Source organism: Molothrus ater, chromosome 9 (genome assembly GCF_012460135.2).
Source record: "Molothrus ater isolate BHLD 08-10-18 breed brown headed cowbird chromosome 9, BPBGC_Mater_1.1, whole genome shotgun sequence".
Lineage (NCBI taxonomy): Eukaryota > Metazoa > Chordata > Aves > Passeriformes > Icteridae > Molothrus > Molothrus ater.
Genome location: NC_050486.2, coordinates 1,094,674 through 1,121,235, shown reverse-complemented (window position 1 = coordinate 1,121,235; position 26,562 = coordinate 1,094,674). Strand labels below are relative to the sequence as shown.

General features: G+C 45.6%; 1 protein-coding gene across 1 annotated transcript in view; it reads right to left on the bottom strand.

The window, feature by feature from the left end:
* The window catches only part of NOTCH2 (notch receptor 2), a 77,937-nt gene that overhangs the window by 9,194 nt on the left and 42,181 nt on the right, over positions 1 to 26,562 (bottom strand). The window contains 17 exon segments of the mRNA XM_036387377.1: positions 693 to 861; positions 1,348 to 1,444; positions 2,059 to 2,269; positions 3,206 to 3,348; positions 3,591 to 3,938; positions 4,673 to 5,202; positions 5,717 to 5,829; positions 8,385 to 8,630; positions 11,151 to 11,283; positions 12,060 to 12,244; positions 13,172 to 13,325; positions 15,802 to 16,003; positions 19,317 to 19,545; positions 22,924 to 23,076; positions 23,175 to 23,294; positions 23,803 to 23,948; positions 26,172 to 26,364. Of these exon segments, the coding sequence (XP_036243270.1) occupies positions 693 to 861; positions 1,348 to 1,444; positions 2,059 to 2,269; positions 3,206 to 3,348; positions 3,591 to 3,938; positions 4,673 to 5,202; positions 5,717 to 5,829; positions 8,385 to 8,630; positions 11,151 to 11,283; positions 12,060 to 12,244; positions 13,172 to 13,325; positions 15,802 to 16,003; positions 19,317 to 19,545; positions 22,924 to 23,076; positions 23,175 to 23,294; positions 23,803 to 23,948; positions 26,172 to 26,364 (3,372 nt within the window).

The following is a 26,562-nucleotide window of genomic DNA, read 5'->3' as shown; positions in this document are numbered from 1 at the left end:
TATACAGCTTTAGCACTACACTCATAAAAGCAGGAGAGGGTTCCCAGGGCATCTACTCATTTGGGACTGAGAGAGAGCAAACCTGCCTGCATGTTAAAGAAACCTTCCAAGTCCACAGTTCTGTTATGAATTCAATGACTTGATCATCATAAGCTGAATATATAAATCAAGGAATAAAAAAAAAAAATCATGAACAATCTTGCTGCATTGCTGATCTGTTCAGGACAGACACCTCACACACTACTAATGAGGGTAAACTGTCTGCCAAAAAGTCATCTTATTCAGGAAAAGGCCATCCTTGCTTCCTCAACTGATAACAGACACCTCAGGTATAAAATCTGCTAAGTTGGTCCTCAGAAAAGTCTGTCATGGATATCTGCAGTGAACCAACTGGAGAAACTGGGGGATATTTCCAGCACAATTATGCATTCAGAATTTCTGACAATATCACTTAGGCACACACTGTTATAAATGAGATTCTACAGGTGCTTGCTAAGTGAACCTTTCCTCCTGGCTCCATGATATTCCATGTGCTACAGACCATGGTTTAACCTTTCCAGCAGTGCACACTGTGCTTTCCTTGGGCATCATGATGGTGTTCCTGCATACTCCATTTAATTTGTACCACCAGCAGCCCCAGCCACGGGACACAGGGCGGGCTGGCAGGACACACAGACACTCTGAGTACTGACCTGGCCCCCTGACGTTGACATCCAGCACATCCACCTCCTGATCAGCCTGGGGGGGAGTGAGGGCCAGGGAGGTGCTGCCGCAGACGTCGGCCGCCTCCAGGTGCTGCTGCGTCCACTGGCGCTGGTCAATCTGCTCGTCCCCTTCGGGCAGCAGGGCCTGGTCCTCAGCCTGAGCACACACACAAGCAGCTGCTTCAAACACCCGGAGAGTGGCCAAGGACAGTCAAAGCTCTTGAGGTCCTCTTAGTTTTGGTGGGGTTTCTTTCTCAGGGTTTGGGTGGGGATTTTTGTTGTGTTTTGGTGTTTTGTTTGCTTTCTTGGTGTTTTAGGGGGGGTTGTTTTCTTTTGAGCTAATGGTGGTCTGTATTTACTTGTTTTCATACTCTCACCATACATTACCAGGCCTGAACTACAAGACATGCCATTAACCTTCCTGTCCCTCTTGCTGCTGTAGGGAGGGGACACTGAAACAGAAGGTACTGACTTTCTCCACCAGCCTGTGGTGGCAGTGTTAACCTGAGGATTTGCTCCTCAGATACCATTAATAATGTATTACCAATCCCTAGGCCAAGGGAGGTTTTGAGCAAGGGAAGGTAATGCAGATGCTTGTCTCACCAGCAGTTTCAGATGGTATTTAAGTGTTGGAGCTCCTTACCTTAGCTCTCTTTGGCTGAGGTCCACCATCTCCTGCCCAGTGCTCAGTCGTCCCAGGGTCGGCCAGGTTACCCTCTGGTATCTGGACTGACAGATTTCTGACAAACAAGGAGAAGATATCACTTTGCAGCCTGAGCAGGTGCTACTGCTGCTACTTACACTGCCCTGCAGAGACTAACAAAGGGGTGCTTGTAAGTTTGGTAGCTTGCAAACAGAGGAACCAAGAAATCACAAATTTCAGGCAACCAATAGTGGCATTAAATGCACTTAGAACTGCAAAGTAGATTAATTCAGTGGAAAGCCAAAATTGCATAAAACTTTTGAAAATTGCCATTACTTCTGAGTCACATTTTTGATGCGTTGAGCTAGAGATATTTAAAGTTTGTTGTCATCTATCAACCTAAAAATGTCTCACCTATTCCAGGAGAAAATTAGGCAAACAGTGCCAAGCTGCTGATGCATACTGCTGTGTCAGAAAACCAAACAAAACCAGGAGATCAGATTCCTTGCTGGCATTTTATACATGAGTTAATTAAAATTCTTCCATCCAAACCAGATGTTTTTAAATTTAGAGGAATAGCCTAAGAAGTTCTAGTTTAAAAGGAAGCTTTCTCTAAGGAGTTAAGTGCCTTGGATGAAACATATTTCAGCCACATTCTCAAAAGCCTCCAGCCAGTAATAAACAGTGTCAGTGGCCTAGATGCAAACTCACTTGAGTCCCACAGCATCCTCCCCGACGGGCTCTCTGCGTTTGTGGTTGCTGGGGTCCCTGCGCAGGATGAAGCCCTCGGGGAGCCACAGGGAGCCGTGCTTGCGCTTGCGCTTGGCCATCATCACCCCCAGCAGGAGGATCAGCAGGATGATCAAAGCTGCCACAGCAAGCAGGTAAAGCAGCTGGGTCTTTGGTGGTAACAAGGGCTCACCTGAAAGTTCCAGTTAAAACACAGTGGGGTTAACAAAGTGGAGACAACAGTCTTCAACCTACAGACTCTCTTTTCTCAGCACAGCCCTTCTCACAGGGGGCATATTGAGAGTTTAGGCTCCACTGAGACTGCTGTAAGTACACATCACTTCTTTTTGACTTCCCTTGGTATGACTTCCCTTTCTCAAAGTAGTGTTCAGAGTACATGGCTGCTGAACCAAAGATCTTGCTCCTTCCTCCAGCCATGCTCACTTGGCATAGAGAGAGCTGATCTACATGAATCACAGAATAATGAGGTTGGAAGAGACCTCTAAGATCATCGAGTCCAACCTATGCCCTAATACCTCAACTAGACTCTAGCACCAAGTGCCATGTCCAGTCTTTTATTAAACACATCCAGAGATGGCAATTCTACCACCTCCCTGGGAAAAAGATACAAGCACAACCCAACTAGGAAAAGCAATAATGCCAGCCCAGAACAGGGTTTGCAGCTGAGCCTCAGACTGAGGGAGATGGAGCAGAAATCAAAAAGTGATTACACACTGCCAGAGAAGAAAACATCTGGCAGACTGGACTGAGGAATGCCTCCCAGCCTTCCTCTCTAAAATGGCACCTTTTCCACTGAATTCATGGCTTAAAGCACGTGAATGGTTGTAGTGTGGAGATCGCCACTGCAGTGCTGTAGCACGAGAGATTACTGATTCTACAAGTATAAAAGTGACTGGGCTCTAAATTAAATGTCCTGCCTTACTAGACATGCCCTCTGTGCACTTTGCACAAACATACTCCTATAACTGGGAACAAACAAGTCACCTCCCAGAAACCATACTGAACAGCGAGACACAAGAACAAGATGATCAATAATCTGAGTATTTTGCAAGCCCAAGTTTGATGACTGCCTCCCTCAATAAGCAATTTTTCCTCTCCCATTACTCACTTTGGACAGACACAAAAGGATAGGGTAGCATGCCCTTGATGGCCTGAGCAGCTAAGAGAGCTGCAGCAGCTTCTGTGTTGTGAAAGCATTGCTCTGAGTCCTCTGCACACTGGCGGTTGTCGATCTCCAGGAACACCTTGGTGCTGCAGAGACACAGTAAGAGGGCACAGCAGTTAGTGACAGAAACTTATGCCAAAGCAGTAGGTCAAACTGCAGCAGCGTTTTATGTTAATCTTCCTACCCCAACGCCCAACTGGACAGTTGCAATAGCATTACATTTTTCCATTTAAAAAACAGCCTACAGCCCTAGAAAGTCTAGAAACACAACTACAAGGAAGAGTTACCAGCACAACCAGGCCAGAGGGAGACAGAGGCATCCACTCACCCAATGACCTCTTGCTCCAGCTCTCTGTGCTTGCGAACCACCACGAGTGACCGACGGCTCCGCGCCGCCGATTTCTCCCCATAGTAGGGGAACACCATGGGGTTCCCCTGGGAGTCCAGCTTAATCCTCAGGTTGGTGTGCAGCAGCGTGCCCAGGGTGCGCAGGAAGCTGCGGACGTCCTCCAGCAGCTCGTCAGGGGGCATCAGGACCACGATGATGAGGGTGCCCTCTGCCAGCTTCTCGGCCTTGTCGCCGGCGCAGTCCAGCCCGTCCCAGCCGCACTCCTCGCTGTTGCAGCCCTGGTCGCAGCGCCCGTCCGCGTAGTGATCCGCACAGTACTTGTCGTACCTGCAGCAGGGACAGGCTCACGGGCAGCACAGGGCACTGATGTGCTCTGCACAGCACATCTGCACTCTGGGGGACCGGGTCTTACTCTCTTCAGCATCGTTTGAGGTAAAACAACACTCATAATCAGGGTAGTGGGAGAAGAAATACAGCGCCAGGATAAGCTTGCAGCCTGAGAGGGTGGAAATAGGAAGCACAGCACACTCCAAGAACCCATTGTTTCATTCTGGTAACAGTGTAAGAGAACTGCTTATTCTGTTTACTAAGATATCTAACACCTCCTGCCTCGCTGAGGGAGAATCATCACTGCAAAGCTGTAGCATTTGTCAAAAATAACTAAAGAGAAAGAAGTGTCACTACAAACAAGCTAGAAAACATGTTCAGAGACAGCAAGCACAGCTGGGATTAAAATACAGGTATTGCTGGTATGGAAAAAAAATCAGGATAGCAGGCAGCACACTTAAAATCTAGTACAAGGCAAAATGCCTCCTATTAGCATTTCCAGGGAAAGCAGGGCACATCCATCAAGCAGGTTAACACATTACCATTGTTCAGGTTATCGACTTAGTGCACAGCACACAAACTCCAAAAACAGAGGAGAAGTACATAAAGCAGCAGAAACTGCTGGATGCCAAGCTTTCAGCAAGGACAGCAAGAGGAACAATGGGAGAGAAGGGAGCAACAGGCAGGAGCTATGTTAGTCACACAGAGAAAATGTTCTCAGCATCGAGCCTTACTTGCATGTCCTGCTATTTTGCTGACACTCAAAGTTGTCAAACAGGCACTCGGGCGTGTTGCAGAACTCGTCACACTGTCCATTGAAAAGCATCCAGCAGGGCAGGGAGGAGGAGCAGTTGGCCCAGGGATCCTCCACAGTCAGGGAGCAGTCGCCTCCATCCCACTGGCACGCGTGGGTGTTACAGTCCTCATCACAATAGCCATCCCTGGCTTTTTCTGCACACTGGGAATCCAGGCATCTTCGGGGCTCCGGGCTGAACGTGACAGGCTGCTCACAGTGGCTGCCCTGGGTGTGAGCAGGGCACTGGCAGTAATAGTAAGGAGGCTGAGAATGAGGGTGGCAGCTGCCCCCATTCTGGCAGGGGGCACTGGCACAGCCTAGGTGTGTCTGGCATTCCTCTCCCACAGACAGCTTGGGGCAATAGCACCGAGGACCAGAAGATGTTTGGATGCACTGCTCTCCCTTCTTGCATTTCACTTGTCCACAGGTACTGTGGCTGTTGAACTCACATTTTGCTCCAGAATAACCCTGCAGGGTGGAAAAAAAGGCAAAATAATCAGTGCCACAAACCTATTCTTCAGCATTCTGAGGGCTGGAGGCAAGGTGTCATGTGCAAATCCTTTCTCTCCTGTAATTCCTTTAGCCTCACTGCAGGAGCCATGACTTTCTGGACCTAACCTCATGGATAAAGAAGGAAATCACAAGGCTCTGTTACGTTTTGAAAACAGTCTAGAAGAGCCACAAGCAAGGGGAAGCTTGCATCAAGCACAGAAAACACAGGACTGCAAAAAAAAAGTTAATTTAATTAAGCTAATGTAATTTAATGGTAGATTTAAGACAAAAAAGTCAGCTGTGATACTTGAAGACCATACATGTTTGGGGTAGCAACAGGCAGCATCACTCTCCTGGGGCAGCTGGAAGCCCTGGGTTTCCCTGCTGAGCAGATAAACGAAGGGTTGTGGGTAAATCACCTGCAGTAAGCACTGTGGGGGCTCTGGAGCTGGGGCAGGCAGGGCAGGGGGAGCAGGGGGTGGGTGCTCACCGGGGGGCACTGGCAGATGAAGCCCTCGGGCATGTTGCTGGCCACCGCGCAGGTGCCGCCGTTCTGACACGGCTTCCGCGGACACACGTCGATGACACTCTCACAGTGACGGCCTGGGACAGGGCACAGAGAGAGAGAGAGCAGAGAAACGTGTGTGTGACCACCCCAAAAACCATCACCACACAACACACACTGTCAATAACCAGCAAGTTGAGCACTCTTTTAGGAGGAAGCATCCCTTTGGATGAGGTGTGGTCTCCACGTGGCTGCCTAAGCAGTAAAGAGGGAGGCACAGCCCCAGGATCCACAAGGTGCATTTGGAGACAGCTGGCAGTGCCTGCCTCCTCAAGAACACACACAACACAGCACAGAGTGTGCTGCTGTCATCCCCAAGTCAGCCAGGCACAGAGGCTGGAAGTGATGTATCACACCAGTTTGGGGGTTCCTAAGACTTCCTTACTTTTTGGGAGATGCTCAATGAGTCCAATGGCAACTCACACTGTAACATGAATGAACAACCCTCAGGACCAGATGTACCACAAGTGAACAGGAGAACCAGGCAGAGTCTCCTCACACTGATCAGCCAGACAGAGATCTTACTGCACTGACCAGCTCCGCAGCAGCTCCCAGAGTCAGGCTGACACCAAACTTCTAAAAGTTGGGGATGATCTCAGCATGACTTAGACCCCCTAGGAAAACATTAATAGAAATCTCCAGACATGTGCAGCCAAGACTCTGCAGACAGGAGCAGACAGGGCAGGATGGCCCACAGAGTTCTGGCATCCCACCAGTCACAGACCACAGCAAAGCCACCCCATCCCCTCCCAGGCAGAGGGGTCAGTGGGGAATGTGCAGAACACAGACAGCTAGAGGAGGAAACATGTTTACCCTTTGTGCCTAACATTTCCAGACAGACTTCATGTCTGAGACACAGCAGCTCTCCCTGCTCCTCCTGGGGTGCAGCAGGCCTGCACTCCCCACAGCACAGGATCCAGCAACCCTTCCATGAGGGTCAGAAGCCACATGAGTCATAATTCATAAAAGCAGCCTTGACAGACAGGCTTAAAATAAACCCATCTGGTGGCCTGCACCAGTGTCCCACCAGCTCCACTTCCCTCATACATCACTCTTTCAGGAACTTCTTTTGGCAGGACAAGTAATGCATTCAAAAGCTACTACATGAATTCTTCAAATATTTATCTTTGTGATTTCTTTGCATCTGAAACTCACAAATTCAGTGTAAAATCACAGCATCTTTAAATTTTAAGAAAAAATAAGAGTAAAAATTGCTGATAAAGCATGCAGGAAAGGTGACTGGTAAGCAGGGAAAGTGAAAGGTTTTAATGGAAGAAAACTGAATGCATAAGAAGTTAAACTGACATGGAAAATGGAAAGCTGAAAGTTAAGACACATCTGGAGACTATTAGACCAAACTTAAGCCCAGTGGGAGGCAGAAAGCAGAATAGCAGCAATACTAACAAAGAGGAGGTCTAGAGAGAGTGAGACACAAGTCTGCACAGTGTGAAATTCTTGCAAAGTTGTGATTCAAAGTCGGACTGTGGAAGGATCACCAAGCTAGGAATGTACAGCCTGTCTATGCAGAGAATACTCCATCCTGACCACATCACCAATGCAAGGAGGAAAGGCAGCTAGGAGTAGAAAAGGAGGCCAAAAGCTGATTATGATACCACGACACTGACTTATAGAGAAAATGCACATGGCTGCTTTGCAAAAGGAGAAGTCACAGCTAAGCTGGCACGTGAACTGTTACACTTTCAGTATTAGAAATGTGAAATTATGAAGGCAAGAAAAGTACCACAAGGAAAGAGAAGTCCTGGAAGCCAAATGTCTCAGGAGATTCCTTCATCTGAGACAGCTCTAGAAGCCAAATTTCTTAGAAGTTTTAAAAGAAAGAACAGTTTAAAAACTGAAACGTACTGTAGGGAAACAATCAGGCACTGTGAAGAGAAGTGGGCAGATAACAGCACTGCCAGGAAGGGACAGAACCACCATTTCTCAAGACACTGCCATGAAATGGAATGCATGTTGATGACTACTTGTTGGGGAAGAGGAAACAGGAAAGCCTAATAAATGTGATTGTCTGGCAAAAGATTTTGAGAATATAGAAACTATAAGCGAGTTGGAAATGAAAACAAGCTTTGAGATCCCTTAGTTACTGAACAACAAGAAAACAATGGCATGGCCAGCTGAAGGTATTCCCCTTTTGATGGAACAATACCCTCTGCTTGCAGGCAGGTCCAAGGGTCAGAGCAGACTTTACCAGCTTGGCAGAAGGGGTCCAAAGAGGAGTTTTTAGGGTTTAAAATGTAACACGGTATGGTAATGTAATGATTCTTATAGGCTGTATGTAAATGCTACAGGATTTGTATGTTGTACTAAATTGGTTAGTGAGAATTCGAATATTCAACACAGAAGAAGATTTATGGTATTGTAATGAGAACTTCGCTCTCTTACCCCCCCCTTTTACTCTCACCCTCTCTACCGCTCTCTTCTCTCGGGCCTGCTCTGAGCTGTGGCTGGCAGCTCCCAGCAGGGCCCTGCACCCAGGCCCTTTGCAATAAACTACAAGTTCCAAGCCCTGGTTGCAGAGATCTCTCATCTCCGTCCGTCCCGACCGTGCTACCCCCGACGCTCCTACACTACTCACCAGTGAAAGCGCTTCTGCAGATGCACCTGTAGTCGTTGGTGAGCTGCACGCAGTCCAGGCTCCCGCGCGGGTTGCAGGGGTTGGAGAGGCACTCGTTGATGTCGCCCTCGCAGCGCTCCCCCGCGAAGCCCTGGGGGCACAGGCAGCTGAACCCCCCGATCTGGTCGATGCACTGCCCCCCGTTGAAGCAGCGCGGAGCCCCCGAGTCCGAGATGCAGTCATCCACGTTCTCCTCACACAGCCGGCCTGCCAGGAGAGAGGGACAGCTTGGGGACACAGTGCCACGGCTGCCTTCCCTGGCATGCCTTAAGTTTGCCTTAAAGATTCTGTACTGCATTAGTTTATAACTGCAAACTCCATATAAAGTGTTGGCAAGTTCTCCTCACAGCTCAGTCACACAGAACAATCCTTTTCCAGCCCCAGAACCAAGGGCACCACTGCAGCTTCAGGCCCAAAAAGTGCAAACAACAGGGAATGGAGGAGAGCAAACTGGGAGGATGGGACTGCATCACCTGGAGCTGGAATTGGACAATGAACCCCAAGATGGAAATGGACCAGAACTTATAAAATTGTGAAAACTTGTGACCCAGGGTCCATCTTGGGTGGAGCCCTGGCCAGGCTCTTGTACTGCCCAAGGTGTATCCTGTGAAGGCCTTTAATAAATCCCTGCTTTATTCCTTTAATTCTGCCCAGTCTCTGCTCCAGTAGGCATCACCTACACTGCTCATCAAGTTTTAAGGCCATGTCACACACAGTCCCTGAAATAAGCAGGTAAAGATCCCAGTTTAATACACACAATTTAATTCCACACCCTTTGCAGACAGCCAGCTCCAGAGCAGGCTTAGGGTACATGTGTTTTACATCCAGGCTGTCCTCAGTGCTAAGCTGTCCTGGTATTTGGCAGCTTTCATACTTGACTTAATTTAAGGGTATAATTAAAAACACAAAACCAAAGCAAGCCCAAAAAAGATGCACTTGATTTAGCCCTGAGACTGAGCAGAGCCTGGGAGCCCCGTGCTGGCCGTGACAGCCACAAGCTGCCACCAGGCTACCCTGGACCTGGGCAAAGAGCATTTGTAGCAACAGCATTAAAACAAGCAACAGCACACCAACAAAAAAAGCAGCTGTGATAAAACACTGATTCCTCCAGCCTGGCTGCTGGGGACTTACAGCAAACCCCCACCAGCAGCCAGGGAGAGCAATTTCTTCTCCTCCTTGTGGGATTTCCTTTCAAGGGACAAGGTCAGGTGCTGGTTCTGCTTTCACTGCACAAGAGCAGAGAGGGGAAGCTGAGCAAGTTTATTGCTGTTGTTCCACCCAGAGCAAGTAAAATCCTTCACCTAAATATGGGGGATGCTTATACTGGCATCAGTAAAGTACTAATCACAAACTGGGCCAGGGACAAAAGCTAAGTTTTACTATCCTAAATAACTGTATCAAGTCTTCCCCAATTCCTTTCATTTACAAAAAAAAAAGAAAAAAAAACCCAAAAATAAAACAAAATAAAAAAACCCAGCAGAACCATCACATCCAGAAAGTAATTAATCTCAACAAAGAAAGACTGAAGGATTAAAAGCAGTACACTCAGAACCTCTCAAAGGATGGTGGGGATTTAGTGGAAAACAGACATTCTGGAAATTCAGGTACTGGTACCTAAATACACTCTTGGATGTAGAGACCTAAAAAGCAGGTTTGTTTCTGCTTTTGTTTTATTGCACTTTTTTGCCCTTTTTTTTAATTGAAGAATAATATTAGGAACAATACATGAAGAAGTGGTAGTGCAATGATTTACAATGAAATAAACACTTATCCAGAGTGGGGAGAGCCACACTAAAGTGAATGAACTGATGATATGAGTGGGCAAGAGGCAAATATATTATTTTATAATTGTACTTAAATTTGCTTTATGAAACAAGAATTTAGTTCCATCTGGCATCTGAAGATTTTGTCAACATTGAGATGACACACTTCAGAAAGAAAAAGTTCAGTTAAAATTTTTACATTGCTCTGACTTGAGAAATAAGCTTAAAAAAGAACATCAAGTGAGAAAGCATTTACTGATTGGTTAAAATGTTAAATTCTGAGTATTTTCAAAGGTAGAAGCCAGGTTCATAGGTAAGATATAAAAGGGAAGACTAGGTTTTAAGAAACCTGACAATAAACAGCCTGTGGAATCATGCTTACTGAAAACTGCTGATATAAACTGTGGACTACTTTTATTTTCTTTTCTTTTTCAATATTTTCCCCCGAAGGAACTTTTAATAAAAGAGCTCAAAGATGCTGAAATAGTTTAGGGTAGCCTAGAGTCACCCAGCTTCTTTTCCACAAAAGACTCCAGGACAGAGGAAAATGAAGGGCAAAAGTTTAAGCAAGTATAGGACATTGGAAGTTAAAAACTAAGAAGGTTTCCTACTTATTTCATAGCACCTTAGCCAAAAAGAAACCTTGGATTTACTGTATCAAAACAGATAGGTTTAGGAGAGACCTTAACAGCAATCTCCTGCATCCACATTGCCAAAGATGGCTCATACATTCCCAAGGGACACTGCCACGACCTATTCCTTTAAAAGAAAAAAAATTAAAAGGGAGGGGAAAAAAGCAGCATTTATTTTTAAAGAGAAAATATGTATCCCAAGGGATCCAGTGTACTTTGGGAACATTCTTCAAAGAACAGAATGCATCCCCTTTAAACTGTGTCTCGTGAAACCAGCAGCCAGAGAGGAAAATTCCCCTTTGTAACATTCACTTAATTGCTGAGCTTCCTACCCCGGGTTCCTGGTGGGCAGGAGCACTTGAAGTGATTGACCAGGTCGATGCAGGTCCCTCCGTTCTGGCAGGGCTGGAACTGGCACTCATCCACCTCGTACTCGCAGTTGACCCCCTGGTATCCAGCCACACACTGCCGGCACAGAAATAAGTGTCAATGGCTTTCCAGCAGACACATTAGCAGGCATCTCAGAAAGGCCAACACCGACACAGGAGCCCTCACTGGGGCACATCAGGACTGCCTTTGTAGCTGGACAAGCAGCTTAAATGCACAACTCAACCATGTGACACATAACAGGACACTGCAAATTTGAATTCAAGTGATTAGATTGCTGCAAAACACAGCAAATCAAATCCTGATACCCTCCACCACCGAAACTGGCTTAGAAGTTTTGGCTTAAGGTTTACATAAAACTCCTTGTTTCCCTCTGGACATGGGCTTCCAAGGTGTTCTACCATTCCAAAAAGCTTAGGGAGGTTGATATACAACAATCTCATGGCCTACACTGCTCTCTGCATCAGTGTGAAGAAACAGAAAGCAGTGGAAAGCATTTCCCACCCTGGGAGGCAAGGGCTACCTTGCCCATCCAACAGGGAAAATACAATATTGTTTAATACATTTTACAAAATTTTAATATAAACCACACCTCAGGCAAAAAGCCTTTCCAGATTAGAACCTCTTCTCCAATGTCACAAAGAGTTCAAATGCTCATCAACCACAGCTCCTTCCAACCACACCTCTTAATTCACTCTTAAAAACCTCTCAGGAGCACTGGTTTTGGTGCAGCCAAATTAAAAATTCCTTCCAGGTGCAGGCTGCTTTTACCCCCCTATTTGAAGGTTCTCCACACCACTTGCAGGTGTTTGTGATTGCTGCAGGTGCCTTTGTTCCCCATTGCCCCCGGGTACCTGGCAGTGGTATCCGCCCAGGTGGTCCCGGCAGGTGGCTCCGTTCTGGCAGGGGCTGGACTCGCACTCATCCAGCTGCACCTCGCAGTAGCTGCCCGTGTAGCCCACCTGGCACTGGCAGTGGTGGCTGTTCCCCACGTTGAGGCAGTGCCCAGAGTGCTGGCACAGCTGGTCCACAGGGACTCCTGAAGCAGAGTTAAAACAAGTGAGCAAACACATAAAACACGATTGCTGTCAGTGCTGATGGCTCAGACAGGAATGGATATGGGTAGGCCCAAGAAATTGAAAAGTTGCAACTTTAAAATTGAAGAGTTACTCCTTAAATTACAGTGGATCAGAACCAAAACTGGCTTACAAACGAAGTCAGGCTCTGTCCTCTTTGGATCACTGGATTCAACACTGTATTTGTACTGCTGTGTTACTTTAGCACTGGCTGGTGAATACATATCTGAACTACTACTGCTGCTCTACAAAGGTTCAGTGTTTGTACCTAGAATGTCCCCAAAAAGTATAGGAGCTTGACACCTTTCTCCTTTGACACTGAACCTGCTTGTCTGGATTTCCTGGACAAAAGTGGCCTGACAGTGTCCATCTGCCTGGGGTACAGGCCATGTTGCCAGACAAAATTCACTTAAAAACCAAATCTTTTACCTATACAACATCTGAAATAGAAAATTACTACTTTGAGGGGCCATGGTATAACCTATAAGGCTAAACAGTGCACTCAGTAATCAGTATTCTCTGCAAAAATACTTATCATGAGTTGCAAGGTGCCTTTCTTGTGGAAGGATGTAGCCTTAACTCCTGGTCCACTTGGGGTTTAGCCTGCCTGGGGTTTAGCATGAAGAGCTGATGCATTTTCCAAAAAGGCAGTCCATGTAAAACAGCACTACTGAAACTGAGGCCCCATGAAGTATTTAATTCTTCCTTTCTGACATTTTTGTGATGGGGAGAACCAAGGAAGCCTTGACTCCCAAACACGCCGTTGCAGAGAGTATTTTTACTCGAGAAGTGACCAGCTGCAGGCAAAGCTCTCTGGGCTGTGCACAGGGGCAGGGGGGAAGGAGATGCCTGGGCACAGAGCTGCTGAAGGCCAGAGGATGCTGGTTTACCTCTCTGTGAAGCTGCCACCTGGCACGAGACGCTGGGCACGTCGCAGTAGGCGCCGGTCCAGCTGGGCGGGCACACGCAGCGCGTCTGGGCCAGGGTCTGCACACACGTGCCCTTGTTCTTGCAGGGAGACTTGCTGCACAGATCCACCAGGGACTGCAGGGCAAACAACCCATGTGAAACATGGCACAGGCACGAGAAACAGCACTCAGAGAACAAGTTCAGATGCAAGGAAAGGGAGCCCTGCAATACGGGATCCCTGTGGCGCTGGAAAGGGCAGGAGAGTCCTTCCCAAGCTAAGCCAGGTACTCTACTGACAGTCTCACATGCCTGGGAAAGTGCAAGTGAACAGAGGAATAAACCCCAGATGGCAGCATTATTTCAAAATCCTCACACCTCACCATGAAGTTGCATCTTTGACTGGCTCAGTTTGAGAAAATTGGGTTTTATCTCAGACCAGCTTTCTAGCTCCATGGTAGCAGGAGGCTTCCAACTATTCTCCCAAACTCCTCCCATCTTCACTGCTTTCTGAGGATGACAGATGTGTTCCACATTTTGATCCATACTTTTCCTTTCTATCATTAGCTCACCATACCTCCTTCTGGCCCCACTTGCTGCACTGTGGTCTCTCTGACTTTTTGTGTCTTCCAAGATTCAACTGAAACCCCACAACAGTTTTATGAACTGAAGATGGGCCAAAGTATATTGCTTTTCTTGATTTCTCATATAGAAACAGAGTCTAAAACTCAGTAAATCATCATATGAAAGTGAAGACCCAAAATAACTGTCTGACGTAATATAAACCAGCCACTAACCATAATTTCCTTTTCACCATTTCATCTTCAAATTAATACAGCTATTTGATTGATTTCAAGCTGACTTGAGGAAGGGTGAGGTTTTTAAAGTGAGTAGCACAGAATTTTGGCTGTAAAATGCAATTTCAATTGCAGAAAGTTCTGCTTTTCAGATGCAAACTGTCTCCTCACAAAGATTAAAGTAAAAAAAAAAAATCTGTGCTTTCACAGGCAACCAAAAGGAAACTTGGAATTAAGTTTTATCACATGTAGTTGAGCGTGAAGAAGAAAAAACACCGAGCCTCTTGCTTCTGCATTTGTAATGAGTAGCTGACTGTTTTACATGCAAATTCTAAAACTTATGAATCATTGTCTGATTTTGTCCTGCTTATTTAGATTTGCTAATTAGGTCAAGCCAGTTTACCACTAAGACAAGAACTACAGTGTAGCTGTAATCTATAAATCTCCTCAATACAGCTTTGAGTAGTACTTATCTAAATTTAGAAAGTTCTGGTTCCTTGTATAAAATGGGTAATACATTACAATCAAGCTTCTCTGAACATAAAGCAGACCTTCTGAGAATCCACAGCATTTAATTTGGGGAAAGGAACATTAATCCTTTTCTCCAGTAAAAACAAAGCAAACATAACAGAAGAGGAACTACTGAACTTCAGTACTTCAGGATCCCTCTCAATGCTAATTCTCCCAATGAGGTTGAAGTGGTGTGCCCAGAATGCATAATGAGGGTAGCAGAGGGGTTGCTTTTTTCTATCACTTCATTACTTTGCATTCACTTCCTCCATTAGCAATACCTAGAAGCAGACCTGACAATTTAATGTCTAGCAACATACTTCTGAAAAAGCACCTCCCCCACTGCCACTAAAATGCTTCTTTCCAACTCTCCCTGCTTTACAAAGACATGTTGGCACGAAAGAGAGCTGTAAAATTCTTACAAAATTGTAGTGTTTTCCAGAAATTTAAGAAATCAACTTTTTTTTTTTTTTTTTTTAATGGCAGCAGTCAAGACTGCTGGTAAAGGAAGCCAATACAGAGTTTACAATTCCAAAAGCAAAAATAGTCTCAAGTCATTCTTGCTGTTTTGATAAGAACAGAATCAAAAAGAATTCAGATTTGAAAAACATCATTCTGTTTCCACTGTGCTATGCCAAGTTAGAGTTTTTAATAGGCACTAGTCAGTCATTTACAGCATACAGGGTTTGCAGCTCCTGTGGAAAACTGGAAACTGCCTGAACGTAAATGTGCAAGTAAGGCTGGAGATTTTATTGAGGTTGTGAATAGGACAGGCACGTCATTTACTGCCCCAAAACATTTTCTGGCTTTTCATGAAAAAAAATTTACAATCAACCCTGAATAAAATTTACCTCCCCGTAAAAATGAACCATTAAATCTAAATCCTACTAATCAGACTGATATTCTGTTTTTGTTTTGTGCTTGTTTGCTGGTTTGTTTAGTTGTTTTTTTTTTTTAAATACAGGACTGTCTTCAATCAAGACAATTTTATGCTTTGAATGAAATGGAGCCATTTTCCAGGGTAACAGCTGGTTTTAATTAAGAAAATGAATCTAGAAAGTTCCAGTGACACCTGTTCTCATAAATAACCACTCTTCTCCTCCTTGCACATAGACAGGGGGTGGAACTAGATGATCTTTAAGGTTTCTTCCAGCCCATTCTATGATTTCCAGTTTTGAGCAGGGGCACCTAATGGGCCAAGCAGGACTGAAGGAGGAAGAGCTCAGCCACGTTTGGCACCTCACACCTCTCCCACGTCACCTCTGGGCTGGACAGCTCAAACAACAATGCCACCAGAAGTCACCCACCTTGCAGTTCTTGCCAGTGTAGCCCAGGGGACAGATACACCTGTATGTGCCCAGGCTGTCCACACAGGTGCCCCTGTTGAGGCAGGGGTGGGAGTCACACTCGTTGATTTCTGTCAGGCAGAAGGGGCCCGTGAAGCCCAGGGGGCACTGGCAGGTGAAGGAATTGATTCCATCCACACAAGTGCCTCCATTGAAACAGGAGCTGCAAGGGAGGAGAAACAAAGGTAAGCTGAGACAAAATGCAATTAGCTCACAGACAAAGAGGACGTAAACATTGTTGCCCTGATTTTTTAAGATTTTCTAAGCTTCTGATGTTAACATTCTTGTAACGAACTTTCTCACACACTTTCTGTAAATAACTTATTGTTTTGCATTCCTTTATGGAGGAAGAGAAATTTGATGGACTATTGGTTTGTCCAGTGTAATTGGAGAGGTGGCACTGTCACCCTCCAATCCACTGTCACTTTTAGAAAACGATAAATGTTAGAAAATAAACTTCCTTTTTTTTCTTCACCTTGAGAACAGCAGCGTGTGCTTGTGTTCTTTCGTGTCCTATAGTGACAAAACATGACTGAAATAAGGGAGAAAAGCAGATAAGAGGATCTTTTGATCACTGCTAACTTCTGGCTGAAGAAGCATCAAGCAGGAAACAGCAATCCTAGGGAATTCCAGCTCAGCCTCCAGCTCACTTTTACCTCAGCAGATCAAGAAGGTAAAGCAGGGTTTTAATGAGTCATTAGTGATGGAGGCAACTAATTTAATGTAATCTTCCCAGCTTCAATGTGACCACAAACACTACCTCATGTGGCTTGCTCAAACTGATACATTTTATTACAAATTGCAATTGTATTACAAATTATGAGAAACAAAACAATTTGCCTTCAAAAAAATCTTCAAAGGAATCAGGGGTATGATTTCTCAAGGAAAAAGTTCATACAACATGCAAAACATAAGCATGTTCTTCACTGAAATTATGTGAAAGTATTGGTATTGCTAAATCCCTTCCTTCTCTTCTCATGAGAATCTTAAGTCCTGATTTGTAAAACTATTCATACATGCCCTGGCAGAATTCAGATCAAAGGAATTATCCCCCTCCCCCCCAATCTTCTGATCATATGAAATTCTGCCAGATTAGGTGTCCTAAGGAGAAGGGACTGGGAAAGTTTGGGGAATTGACTCATGCAAAATTGACTCAGTTTTCCTTGTAAAGGAACTCCTGCTCCTCTGAGAATAATGCTAGATCAGACTTGAGATAATCAGTTTGATAAAGTACACAACCCAAATTCATGCCTGCTATCTGCTTTGTGCCCTCAAAGGGTATTTCCACCAGAGGAGCCCCTGACTCAGCTACCTGAACTCCCAGTGCAGGGAAGCAAGTTTTAAATACCAAAATTCCAACTGCGTTGACGGCAGAGATGCCAGCATTACCCTACTCATCAAACACTAAACTGCTCATCAGAGAACTCCTCTGTCTTGGGGGCTGAATTCTGTTTTAGAGGGAGAGCAAACTGCCATTTCCACTCCTGGCAAAGCAGGGGAGACAGAGGAACTGCCAGTCTCCTGGTGTGTTTCACTGAAACCAGGTACCAAAAGGAGAGGGCACTCTCTCACAGGCAGCTTCTCACACCACACACGGAAGAATCATTTGACCCAAATTCAAATTAGCCAACCACCACAGTGCTCTTAAGCACAGCTCAGTAATTTTGGTTGAGAAGGTGTGACTGGTTTAGCTTGGCAGAGCGTTGAAAATTGCTACATCCTTAATTCATACCTGCAAGACTGGTTCCTGCCCTGACTGATAACAAAAACAGGATGAACCTCAAGGAAGAGCCAGGAGTTCTGCTACAACACCCAGCATACTCCACTTGATTCAGCAACTGTTGTGCAAATTAAACACACCCTCATCAGTGACACAATCCTGCTCTTAAGAAAAAGATATTAAAATACCTCCTCCTCAAATGCAATTTTATGAAAGGTAGGAAAGATCTTTTCTATTTGTGCAGAAAATACTTGAGAAAACCAAGAGTTTTGCATAATCTGTCTCTGGTAACTAGACTAGAACAGGGTACTTCTAATTATTTTTTAACCACTGAAAGTTTTAAAGAAATTGCTAGAATTTTTTTTCCATTTGAGAATCTGAAGTTACTTACATCAATCCTAACGAAGCTTAAAATAAATATGCAGGCAGATGATGGAATCACATGTTTAACTCTCAAAGAGCTCTTAAAACTACCACATGAACCATTTATTTGAGGACCAGCTGCTGAGCATTTTAACTCAGTTCCACATCCCCCCCTTTAGAATGACCTCAGGTTTTATCTCGATACTGCTAAACCACATCCCAATTTTTTGCGAGCATTAAAGATCTCCGATAATAAAATCTTTCCAATTTAGAATTTAGTGGATTTAGTGTTTCTCTTGGTTTCTTCTTCGTATTATTTGTTGTCAACAACTCAGGGCTAATTTATTTTTGCTGCTTTTCTAAGCTGGCCATTGCTTCCATTTTTGCAGCTTTTGTATTTCTCAACAGAGTAACCAACCATTCATGACCAATTATTTCCCCTCCCCTATGTGATAGGTCTTGTAAAAATATGAATTATTTATATATAAATAAGCTAGCATCCCTAACTGTTTTAACTTTTGTTAAATGCTATCCCATTTATGCTGTAATGAACTGTTGGAAGAAAGTTAGAAGAAACTGAGGACCAGGCAATGTGTTTCAACTAAGCCAGCTTTCCTTGCAAGAATCACAAGTATGCCTGAGACAAATGCAGGAAAGGAGAACTGCCCTGGTTAGAAGCTGCTCCTGAGCAGGACTGGTGTCGGAACCCAGGACATTCTTCTGGCTGCCCTGGATGGCTCGAGACCCTGGCATGGAGTCAAAAACACCTGTGCCTTTGATTTTAGCCCATGGAAACAATTACCAACTTTGTGTGAAGAGTTACAAGCCACAAGAGTTTAAGTAGAATGATAGTTAGTTTGTTAGAGGGTGAAAAAGTAGAATTTTGGGGTTTTTAGAATGGGGGCAGGAGCAGCGGGCTGGGAGCAGGAGCAGGCTGGGGGCAGGAGCAGCAGGCTGGGGGCAGGAGCAGGAGCAGGCTGGGAGCAGGAGCAGCGGGCTGGGGGCAGGAGCAGGAGCAGGCTGGGAGCAGGAGCAGCAGGCTGGGGGCAGGAGCAGGAGCAGGCTGGGGGCAGGAGCAGGAGCAGGCTGGGGGCAGGAGCAGCAGGCTGGGGGCAGGAGCAGCAGGCTGGGAGCAGGAGCAGGAGCAGGCTGGGAGCAGGAGCAGCAGGCTGGGGGCAGGAGCAGCAGGCTGGGGGCAGGAGCAGGAGCAGGCTGGGGGCAGGAGCAGGCTGGGGGCAGGAGCAGCAGGCTGGGGGCAGGAGCAGGAGCAGGCTGGGGGCAGGAGGAGCAGGCTGGGGGCAGGAGCAGCAGGCTGGGGGCAGGAGCAGGAGCAGGCTGGGGGCAGGAGCAGCAGCAGGCTGGGGGCAGGAGCTGGCATGGGGCAGTGCCTCACCTGTCCGTGCACTCGTCGATGTTGCTCTCGCAGTTGGTGCCCTCGAAGCCCGGCGGGCACCTGCAGGTGTAGCTGTTGACGTAGTGGGTGCAGGTGCCCCCGTTCCTGCAGGGCTCACTCAGACACTCGTTGGTGTCTGTCTGACACTTGTCCCCATGAAATCCAGGCAGGCAGATGCACGAGAAGGAGTTTATCCCATCCACGCACGAGGCTCCGTTCTGGCAGGGATCTGGGACAGAAGCACCACAGGAGTGTTAAAATAGGTGACAGTGTGTCAGCACCCAGGACATCCCTCTGGCTGCCCTGGATGGCTTGAGACGCTGGCAAGGGGCTCAGAGACCTTGGCACAGAGTCAAAGACACCTGTGCCTTTGATTTTAGCCCATGGAAACAATTACCAACTTTGTAAGCCACAAAAGTTTGAGTAGAATGATAGTGAATTTGTCACAGGGTGAAAAAGTAGAATTTTGGGGATTTAGAATGGGGGTTCAAGAAGCAAGATGGAGGAATCTGGGTGTGTCCTGTCCTATTTCTTCCTCTTCTTGTCCTCCATCTTCTGCTGGGATGGTGACACTTCTGGATTGGTTTAGAGCAGAGACAGACTGTCTAACATAGGTGATAGGTATTGGAAAATTATTGTAAATAAAGTACACGTAGGTTTTACTATAAAATGTTAACACCACCCCAAGGGCAGGGACTGTGCCACAACCCGACCTGCTGGACAGATCTCAGCAGGTCAGAGAAAGAATGGAACAGATAAGAGAAAATAAACAGCCTTGAGAACCAGAGCTGAGGAACCTCAACTTCTTTGGTCACGGGGCTGGGAAAAAAGAGACTTTCTAATACCTTGGGAGCCATTTCAGCAACACCAAAACCCAAGAACAGTGAAGGGCCAGGCCTAGAGCAGCTGTTTGTATGGAAAAAGAAGGGGCCACATAGCCCAGAGTGGGACAGAGGACTGACAGGTTTTTCTCAGCCTCTTTATGGAACAGGTAACTGCAAAGCATTATCAATCAGAAATTTTCAAAGTGGTGTGGATCAAGGCTAACCTTCAGGGCCTAAAGGTTTCTCTGCTGGAATTTGTTCAACCAAAACCCAGAGCCTCTTGGTTTAAAATTCAAATGCTGCTTTTGTGACAGATGCCTACTGGTACAATAAAAACAGAGCAGCAACTGTTTCTTCCTTACTAGGTTTTATTCATCAGAGAACTCAGTACATTCTCTCTTAACACAAGAGAGAACTTGTGTGCTTAATTTTCAGCATGAAAGCAGTGCAGTCAAATCAAACCTGTATGTGTGTATTAGCACATATATGAGCACTTATGCACTACTGAGCACTTGACATTTTTCCCAGCATCACAGACTGGTTGGGGAAAGGCTGCCAGAAAAGCTCACAAACTCCTACACCACCAAGGATTCTCCTCAATCATTGCATTTCTTGATAGTTTCCTTATCTCTGCCATGCTCTTGCTACTTGCATACAACTGTTTTTTTAGGTCTAAGCCACCTTCTACTACTGTATTCCTTCTGCTTCCACAAGCACCAATCTGCCTGAAAGATTTCTGCCGTTCAGTAATTTCTTCCTGCTTTTCTCCTTCCACTTTTGGATTTAAGACCCACATTCCTGAAGCCAGATTCCTTTTCTACTCTGCATTCCACAGAGCAAAAGCCTAATATATGGAGGCAGAGAGGGAAACTGGGAGGGGGGAGGAAAAAGGGAGAAAGCAAGGGGGTTGAAAAATAGGTTACTGAGCCTTATTTTTGATTTAGGACTACCTTTAAGTACTACTAAAATATGAACTGGAAAATGCAAATAGAATCCACCAAAAATTTGCAGTTTATCATAAGTATCATAAGCTAAATCTGTTTACTGGGAAATGAAGAAATGTGAAAGGTAATTAAAGCTCATTTATTGACTGAGAAATATGCTCACATGTTAAGAATTTGTATTATGAGACACACCTGCATCCATTTAAAGGTCATTTGACTACTGCAGAGAAAAAGCACATTCAAAGCAAGACCCCTGGCAGCTATAAAATGTTGTGTCTGTGGCAGTGAGCCATGTATGAGTGAAGCCAAAAGCTGTGCATTAATTCTCTGTGCCACACATTTACTGACAGAAGAAGGAGACTCGGGTATCAACTTTTCAATAAGTTCCTGTTGTTGGAGGGTTTGTTTGCTTCATAGATTAAAGACATTTGGCTCAAGGCATGGAAGGTTTTTGTTATGCTAAATGAAATCAGCTGTGGCAGCACTGTGAAATGCTTCTTCAGCCTCACGGGTGTGCTGCCTAAGACAACATGGGGTGAATCCCACAGCTCTCAGAACACTCAGGAGGAGGGAGAGAGATGTCCCAGCTGTTCCAGAGGGAAAGATGAACACTTGGAGAATGTTTTTATCTTCAGGCACCCACACAAAAACTAACAGGACAGGCAATGATTTTGTTGGCTTCAGTAAGCAAAGCTCTGGGTCACTGCACCGTGACACTTTTTGTATTGTACCTGTCTGCTCAGAATGAAGGAATTAAAAGCTCAGCCTGAGCCAGACACCTCAGAAGTTCTTTGAGTGCTGCTCTGGGGGCTCCCACGGTAACTTTTGCTAATAGACTTGTTTGGATCCTTCTCTACAGCAGTCATGAATTTACATTTTTTTCCCAATGCAAAACACAATTTGCTAAGTTCACACCTTAAATCTTCAAAACTCCATTTTGGTTTTAAGCTGATAGAAGAAACAGGGGATTGGGGTTTTTTGTTTTGTTTTGGGGAGGTTGTTTGGGGTTTTTCTGTTCATTTGGTTGGGTTTTTTTAAAGACCCGGCCAATCTAAGAACTACAGCATTGTGAACTCCTCCAAGGTTTGATAAAGCACTTTTCAAATAGTAACAGATGAACTTTTAAACACGTGACATTTCTCAGGAGACTCTGATTTTATCTGAGGATGATATAAAATATGCCCAGTAAGAAAAAGAAGCTACTATGTATTTGGTTTCCCTTATAAACAGCAGTGTCAAGGACATGAAATTAATACTTGTTTTCTTGCAATTTGAGCCGTTCCAGTACTTACCAGGGTATGGCCTCCCCTCCTGCAACTGACACCTATTCCAGAGCAGAGGGCCTTCCTGCTGCCTAATTTGTTTTCAGATATGGATTAACTGGAACTGCAACAGGACCCACTGTTCCCAGAATATTAATGCCAGACAGACATTTCAGGAAGGACTGCTATAGCCCAGATTCCCACCACACCTCCATCAAACTGAACGTTGAAATACAGGTAAGCCCTGCAGTGGCACTTCAGCTTGATGGATTAAAATTTCAGGCAAATACAATTTTGCATTTAACAGTGCCTCTTATTAAGGTATGTAAACTCTAAGGGCCTTTTCAAGTTAAGGATCTGGGAACAACAGCTGCCATCAGTTAGCACACCGTGGTCCATTCTAGCAGCCAAACACGATGGATTTTGACTTCTTCAAATATTACAAAACTGAAGTTTGGGTTTTTTTTTTTCTTTTGGCAAGAGATCATAAAAGACCCTTCTGAATCTGTCAAACAGCAGTCAGCAAATTGATTTTTGGGGGAGACTGGGAAACACAGAGTAAGGTGCTGATACCCACTGGCCAGGCAGTCGTCGATGTTGGTGTCGCAGTCGCCGCCGGTGAAGCCGGGCCGGCACTCGCACAGGTAACTGCCCTGGATGTTGTGGCACAGGGCATGGTTCTTGCAGGGCTTGGAGAGACACTCATCAATATCCACTGTGCATCTTTCCCCTGAAAGGTGCAGAGTGCAAGGGTGAGACCCCTCCCAAGCAACGGCAGGAGGCTCAGAGCCAGCACTGCAAGCACACCTCGTTCCCAACCCAGGTTACCTTCCCAGCCAGGGGCACACTGGCAGGTGTAGCCTTCAGAGTCAGGAGATTCTTGGCAGATTCCCGAGTTCTCACAAGGATTAGGGGAACAAGGAGAAACCACTACCTGGCAGTTCACACCTGGAGAGCAGAATGGGAAAAAGCTGAAGAATGTGCTGCTAAGAACTCGGTGCTTCTTGGAAGAATGAACAAAGAGGTTGTAACTCACATTGTGTGATTATCCCACACTGCAGTGGACAGCACTGCCATAATTTGAAAAAATCTCAGCAGAACGAAAAGGAGAGCAAAGCACTCCTCATGGGCTCAGTGTAGAAGCAGCCATGGTCATTTTGAGTTTAATGCCCCTCCAATTTCCAGGGCATTTATGTAAATTTCGTAATTTACAAAGAAAATTAAGTTAAGCTTCCAACAGGTCATTTTTTAATGATTCCAAGCAAGGCTTAGACAAGCCCTTGCCAAGTATTCTATTACTGTATCATGTCTAGAGGAACTGACTAATTTAACTTCATAGAGCCATGGCATTTCCCATCTTGATTATTATTTCCACCAAGTTTAATGAAAAGAAATTACCCTAAAGGTGCAATGAAGTAAAAAGGGAAAAGATAACAAATTTTTTCTGAATTTTCACCTTTGAATCCCTTCCTACAGGTACATCTGTATGCATTCAACAGATCCTCACACGTTCCTCCATTCTGGCATGGGTTTGATTTACATTCATTCCCCTCTGTTGAACAGTAATCTCCTATCCAGCCTGGGTCGCAGACACACTTGTACCTTGAAAGGCAAAACAGCATTAATTTAGACATTTTGAAATAACTCCTCTACCAGTTTCTCCTGCAGATTAGTTTTGGAGAGAAAACCAGAAGAACTCTCTTGAGAAGAGCCCTAAGTTATTTTGGATTGTTTGCCCCAGCTGTACAGTTTTGAAAATACTGAAAATAAACCCTCCCTTACAACCACACTTCCCTCATTACAGTTTTCACAAAGTGTTCAGTCAACCAGCACTACGTTTCTGCTTTGATAAGACCATCTCAACACATTCAAAGACAGAAACAAAAAAAATTAGAAAAAAAGAAGTGGAGGGGAACAATAGGCTCCAAAGATAACTAGACTGATTTAATACCAAATAGTGGTTTCAAATGAAAACAGCTGGCTGGGAGCAGGAGCAGTCTTCTCCATCAGGTTTCAAAACCTGCAGTAGAGCACACCCCACCCACAAAGATGTAGAAGCAAGGGCTTGGTGAATCAGCCTGGACTTGGGCCACAGAGCACACACTGGCCTCTGTCCCTGCCCTGCAAACACAGCTTCTTCCACCTGGCACAGAGTGAGGTGTACAAATGCAAAGTGACACATGACAGACAAGGTGAACAAAAATCTCTTTTCCAACCTTTCAAGGAGGCTGAATTGGCAATAAAAGCAGCTTTCCTGCCAGCTACAGGGAAAGTGCTGCATCCTGATCTACAGAGCTACCTGCATCAGCAAATCACTTCCTTGCCCAAGTGCTGACAACACTTCCCAGGACACAGCACATTTTTGGGAGGCTATTCCACATATAGTTGAGAACTACCACAAACAGAACAACCCCAGACTTACCATTACCAAAAAGAAATCTGATTTAGGGCTCCCAAAATCAGCATTTGGTCTTCCTGCGTGGGAAGATTCAGAAGCAACTACTGCCAGCAAAAGACCCAGAGAGAATTTTCCTTTCTTTTCTCAGACATGCAACAATATGAGTAAAGCTGACAAAATCTCAGCAGTGGACAAAGTGTCCTGGGTGAAATATCCATCCCTAGAGCAAAAGTTGTCAGCCTGTTCCTTGATACAGTGTTTGGTTAGGATGAACAGCACTAGCTAATAAAGACAGTCCCCACGCTCAATGTTTTAGGTTTTGATGGAATATGTTGCTGCTGCTCCCCAAAGATTTAATTTGGAACCATTTCTTTATTTTAATTGCATTCACTCAGCTCACTAGTGTCACCATGATATTTTGTGAAAAATCCCTTCACCAGGATTTTTCCCCTGAAAAGCTGAGAAACCTCAGAAAAGAAATGTAAACAATAATTATCTGATTGCTTGGAATGTGCTCTGGAGCTTGCTCACCAACAGGTGCATCTTTAATTGGTTCTATGTGAATTTTTTTTTGTTTTTAATTAATGACCAATCCCATGCAGCTGTATTGGACTCTCTGGTCAGTCATGAGTTATTATTATTCATTCTTGTCTAGCCTTCTTGATGTCTCCTTTCTCCTTCTTTAGTCTAGTTTTAGTATATAATTCTATATAATATAATATAATAAGATAATAAATCAGCCTCCTGAGAACTTGGAGTCAAATTCTCATCTCTCACCTCGTCCTGGGACCCACAACACCACAACACTCTAGAATCACCAAACCCTCCCTCTAGATGGTGACAGTACACCCTGCACCACTTGCCCATGCAAAACCAGCAAACAACACGAGGCAGGACAGAAAAACCTGTGCTGAAACACCAGCTGGTGAATGAAGATCTACACCTTATTATGGCTGTTTGTTTGCTGTGGCAGATTTGTGGGAAAGGCAGCTGTAATCAAAAGGATTTGGAGGGGGTGTAGCAGCAGACAGAGAACCCTCTCCAGATTGAGTGGACACGAGGAGCTGCACTGAAACTTGGCAGCCTGGCTCTGCTTTGAAGGCAGGAGCTGTGGCTTGCTCCCACACAAGCAGGGGGAAATGGAGCTCTGGATGCAGATGGTGCATAAATAACCCATTGCTGTTGCTGACCATGGATTTAGCTGGCCAGTGTTGGGAAGGGCCCCTGGAAGCCACCGCAGTGCAGGTGAGACAGGCAGGGGCTCAGGTGAGATTCTCACCTGGCTCTCTCACCTGACTGTGACTATGTCACAAGCATCAGATAAATTGGGATCCTACTCTGAGAAATTAGAGAAAAACCAGGAGCTGTAGGTCTGGAGAGACAGGACAGCAGGGCAGAGGGCAGCAGGCAGGCTCAGTGGTGCTCACCCCGTGGCAGTGTGTGTGCAGTTGCCGTGCACACAGGGGCTGCTGAGGCAGCCGTCAGCCTGGGGCTGGCAGTGGGGGTGGTGGAAGCCCTCGGGGCACACGCAGCGGAACCCGTTCACCTCGTTGACGCACGTGCCCCCGTTGTGGCACGGGCTGGACGTGCACTCGTCGATGTCCACGTTGCACCGGGGCCCTGGAGGGGAAAACAACACTTCCTGAGCTGCACTTCTTAAAACAACGCTTGCTTTGCACCTCTGCAAGAGCACACACTGAGACACAGCTCAGGGAAGCCAAGGCAGCAGCATGGAGCTCACATGCCTCCATGCTTTAACTCAAGCCAAGAGAAGCGTTTCTGAGAGATGCAGCACTTTGCTGTGCCTGGAAAACAGCA